The following is a 4,916-nucleotide window of genomic DNA, read 5'->3' on the forward strand; positions in this document are numbered from 1 at the left end:
ATAATTCTAATATGGGTGGAAGATAATTAAGAAGAAGAAAGCAAGAAAAAAGAAAGATCAAGTGCTATTTTAAAAAAACAATAACAATAATCAATTCATTAATTAAAGATAAAGGCAATATAGTCATGAATAAAGATGTTTAAACTTTGCTAAATAACCCATTATTTAAAATATTTCTTTATTAACACAAATAACCAAATAAAAATGTTTTATTTGAAATAAATTCGTAAAATTATAAATTGCATGTTTTTGGCGCCTTTCCACATTTGCAAATTTGCTTTTGTGCATGACGCAGTAGTTATATACCGGTAATGTCATAAATGCAAATGGCGGGTGAGAAGAAATTATTAAAAATTAGTCGAAATTAATTTATGACAAAAAAAAAGGAAAAATAAAATAAAATAATATAAAGTTTTGCTTTAATTTTTTTGAGATTAGAAGGGAAAAAAGGAAGGGAAATAGAAGATTTTAGTGTAGAAAAATTGCAGATAGTTTTATCTGAAACTAATATTAACAATAGGGAGTGGTTTTGGTTTATGAAGTAAATATATTTATATTAATATTTTTTTCAAGAGAAATAATCTAAAAGTTTAGAAGAGATGCAGAATGTTTCAGCATTATGTACGGTATGTGATTACAAGTTGGATAGTACAAGTTTATTGAGAGAACATTATAAGACAGAATGGCATAATTACAATCAAAAGAGAAAGTTAGCAAATAAAGACCCAGTATCAGAGATAGCATTTAAGAGAAAAATAGAACTATTAGAGTGTACAAAGGTGGTAGTGAATAAAGGTAGTTCACACATTAAGAATAAACAAAAGATAGATGGACAAGAAAATTATAAAATGAATGAAAGTGTATCGGTAGATATGAATCAAGATAAACCAAGACAATCTGATACTTATGAATTAACATATTGTTATTTTGATAATACAATACACTCAAGTATGGAAGAATGTTTTGAGTATATGAGAATAAAGTATTCATTTATAATACCAGATAAAGAGTATTTGGTTGACTATAAAGGTTTAGCTCAATATTTGGGTGAAAAATTGTTTGAAGGTCATATTTGTTTATATTGTGATAAAACATTTTCAAGTTTAAGAGCAGTTAGAGATCATATGATAAGTTTGGGTCATACAATGTTAGGAACTCATTTAGATGTTCAAAAAGAAGAGTTGGAAAGTTTTTATAATTATTCTTTATCATACAAGGAACTAATTCCAAATTTTAATAAATTATCAATTACTGATGATGTTCTTAAAGAGGAGAATAATGATGACTGGGAATACATTGATGAAGAAGAAGATGATGATGATGATTTGAGTGACAATACAAATGAAATTAGGAAGTCAAATAAAAAAGAAATGACATTGGATGAAATTTTTAGTATGTATAATTTAAGTAAGCCAGAAATTACTGAATTTGGTGATTTAAGACTTCCAAATGGAAAAGAAGTTGTACATAGAAATTTAGCATATATATATAAACAGAGAATACCAAAAAAACATCAATTTGAAATGGAGGATGAAAATAATTCAACTCTTGTTTTAAAAAATAGACATCACAATAAAAAAATTAATATTTATGGAAATAATCAATTTGGCTTAAATTTGAAATTTAAAGATAAGTCACATTTGAAGCAAAATCTACTTTTAAGTAAGAGAATTAAGAATGTTAATTTAAAGGTTGGGGTTAATAATAATAAATTACAGAAATATTTTGTAAGAAGAGATGTTGTTTGGTAATTCAATAATATAAATTATAATTGTCCACATTCATATATAATTATAGGTATCTTAGGTTTACTATTTGGAGGTAAAACTGTGGCATTTTCAATCTTTTTCAAAGTTGCAAAAGAATCATGTCCTAATAATTGTCCAAAAACTACGTGTTTATTATCTAACCAAGAACATGTATTACAAGTAATAAAGAATTGGCATCCATTTGTATTTGGACTACCATTATTTGCCATAGAAAGAAGTCCAGGTTTTGTATGCTTAATTTCAAAATTTTCATCATTAAAATAGCTTGTATTATATATAGATATACTACCAGTACCATCTCCATTTACAAAATCACCACCTTGTATTACAAAGTCTTTGATTACTCTATGTATTGCAGATCCTTTATATCCCACACTTTTTAAGTTTTTTTTATATTCTCCAGTACAAAATTGTCTAAAGTTTTCACTTGTTTTGGGCACAATATCTTGAAATAATTCTATTACTAGTCTTCCAATTTTATTGTTTTCATCTAGTAAACAAATATCCAAAAAGACTACAGGATTATCTTTATGTCTTTGTGGTCTTAATTCTGGGTCTTTAATCATTTTGAATTTGAGTATAACTTTTCATTTATTTGTTTGATTTTATATTTAGTTTTTTTCTACTTTTTTGACTTAATTCATATTTATTCAAACTTTGGCGGGGTCTGGAGCCCGCCAAAGTTTGAAATAAATTTTTGAGTAAAAAGTAGATTATGTTCTATTATATAATATAGATGAGTAATAGGAGACCATGTCAATTCTATTTGAGAGGATCATGTAGATTTGGTGATAATTGTAGAGACTATCATCCAAATGGATCTATGTTTGATCAGGGTATCAATAGTAGAAGTGGTAATGTATTGAGTGGTACTACTACAAGTGGGTTTGGAGTGGGAGGAGGTCAGTTTAATCCATTTTCTGGTTCTATTGGTAAGCCTTTAGGTGATATGAATAGTTCATTTACTTCAGGAGGAGGAACAGGTATGGGTCCATTTGGGAATTTTGGAGGTCCATTTGGAGGTGGTGGTTCAGGAGCAATAGGAGTAGGTAATAGTTCTTTTGGTGGTGGGGCAACATCAAATCCATTTGGAGGTGGGAATACATCAACTACAGGATTCATTTTTGGATCAAGTCCATTTGGAAGTTCAGTTAGTGGATCTGGTTCTTCAACAATATCTACAACAGGGCCTACAACAGGGTCTATTTTTGGGTCAAGTCCATTTGGAGGTTCAATTAGTGGGTCTGGCTCTACATCTGCAATTGGATCCAGTCCATTTGGATCTGTAGTTGGTGGATCAGGGTCAATATCTTCTTCTTCTTCTTCTTCTACAGGAAATGTTAAGCCATCAAAATCTGATAACCCAACATTACAGATTTTGGAACTCATTGGAGTAGTTGTTAATAGTGGAGTGTGGCCATTTGGAAGGATAGGATTATTAAATCAGTCTCAAGATTCATCTAATTCTCAGGTATTTCCAAGTTTGGATTTAAGTATTGAAGAATATAGATGGAAGTTTTATCAGAGTGATCCAGGTAATTGGAATAATTTACATTTGGAAACTTTAAGATTACTAACACAACAATATAATTCGTTTATTGAACAGGGAAAAATTCAATCAAAACTTCCAGCTACACATCAACTATATAATTTAGACTTTAGTTTATATTCTAAGATTGGAAACTGGTATTTACCTAATTTAGGTAAAGACTATGTAAATAAGCCTAATAATACAAATACTGGTGCTACTACTACCATTAATACTAATACTAATACTAATAATACTGCTAATACTATTGGATCTATAACAAATCCTTTTGGAGGTACAACATTAGGATTTGGCCAAGGAACAGGATTACAAAGTAATAATTCTAATACAAGTCCATTTGGAGTATTTGGATCTTCTTCTGCTTCATCTTCTTCCATTATGTCTAATAATGCTTTGAGTCCTTTTGGAGGAACAGGAGGTGGTAATGGTATTGGAAGTGGTATAGTTAACAATTCAGTATTTGGTATTACAAACCAATCACAAATACAGTCACAACAACAACAACAACAACAAACATCACCTTTTTCTGGTGGTAATATTCAAACAAATATAAATCAACCATTTTCTATTGAAAGTAATAATAATAATAATAACTTTGGTATCTTTGGATCACAAGGTACCGGTTCAAATATATCCAACAATTTTAATAATATTTTTGGAAATATAACAAATCAACAAAATCAAACTTCAAATTCTGGTGGAACTAATATAAAGTATTCCTATAATAACCCAGATGTGAATGATGATAATCATTCATTTAATTCTCAAAATTTACAAGAATGGGAATTGAATGCATTTAAAAGTTCAACTTTTGAAGAAAACAAGATTCCTGAAAAAATACCTCCAAGATACCTTAGAACGTATACTTGAATGGAATACCAAATATAAACTAGCCATTATATATTTAAGTAACTTTATATTAGAAATATAATACTTATAATACAATTTTAAAAATAATAATTATAATAATAAGACTATTTATTTGTACTTTTCATAATCTTTAATCTCTAATATCTACATTTTTAAATGTTATATTGAAATTTTATACATTATTTTACACATGCAATTATTGTTATAGAAGAATATTAATTTTGAGTGAATTTTATAAAAAAAGAAAGCGCCGCCACTGGGGATCGAACCCAGGACCACATGGTTAAGAGCCATGCGCTCTACCTAGCTGAGCTATAGCGGCTTACGATGTGCAGTGCTGAGTAGAGAATAATAATAAAATAATTTTTAATAGAAATTTATAATCAATTTGACATTTTGCACTTGGCATTTTTTTCAGCTTGAAAAAAAAATGTTGAAGCGGTCAAAGTTTGAAATATTTAATTAAAATTTTTAATTTTTCTTGATCAATATTTTAAACTAATAATGCATTCAAGGAAAAGAAATTAGAAAGAAAAGAAAAGTGAGAAAAGAAGAGAGAGATTAGAAAGAAAAAAAAGAATTAATCTCAATATCTTTTTTTTATTTACAATAGTAGCATCAATACAATATAGCTAGAATTATTGATAAATATAAGCATGAATCTAGAATAGACTAAACTCAATAAGACAGACTCGCTCATTCAATTATTCTATAATGTAAGACAAGGT

General features: G+C 28.3%; 3 protein-coding genes and 1 non-coding gene across 4 annotated transcripts; 2 read left to right on the forward strand and 2 right to left on the reverse strand.

Moving 5' to 3' along the window:
• The first annotated feature begins 599 nt into the window (after window positions 1-599).
• On the forward strand, window positions 600-1,751 carry Chro.80183 (hypothetical protein). Its single annotated transcript, XM_660432.1, has 1 exon — window positions 600-1,751. One exon carries the CDS (start codon window positions 600-602, stop codon window positions 1,749-1,751), a length of 1,152 nt encoding a protein of 383 aa, XP_665524.1.
• A 14-nt stretch (window positions 1,752-1,765) lies between these two features.
• Chro.80184 (cyclophilin) lies at window positions 1,766-2,335 on the reverse strand. Its single annotated transcript, XM_660433.1, has 1 exon — window positions 1,766-2,335. One exon carries the CDS (start codon window positions 2,333-2,335, stop codon window positions 1,766-1,768), a length of 570 nt encoding a protein of 189 aa, XP_665525.1.
• Window positions 2,336-2,505: 170 nt separating this feature from the next.
• Window positions 2,506-4,188, forward strand: Chro.80185 (hypothetical protein). Its single annotated transcript, XM_660434.1, has 1 exon — window positions 2,506-4,188. The coding sequence occupies one exon, from the start codon at window positions 2,506-2,508 to the stop codon at window positions 4,186-4,188; it is 1,683 nt and encodes a 560-aa protein (XP_665526.1).
• Window positions 4,189-4,436: 248 nt separating this feature from the next.
• trnK lies at window positions 4,437-4,510 on the reverse strand. The gene has a single exon. It is a non-coding gene; the product is annotated as a tRNA-Lys (tRNA).
• Window positions 4,511-4,916: the final 406 nt, after the last annotated feature.

The sequence above is a fragment of the Cryptosporidium hominis genome (genome assembly GCF_000006425.1).
Source record: "Cryptosporidium hominis TU502 chromosome 8 CHRO018079, whole genome shotgun sequence".
In the NCBI taxonomy this organism is placed as follows: Eukaryota; Apicomplexa; class Conoidasida; order Eucoccidiorida; family Cryptosporidiidae; genus Cryptosporidium; species Cryptosporidium hominis.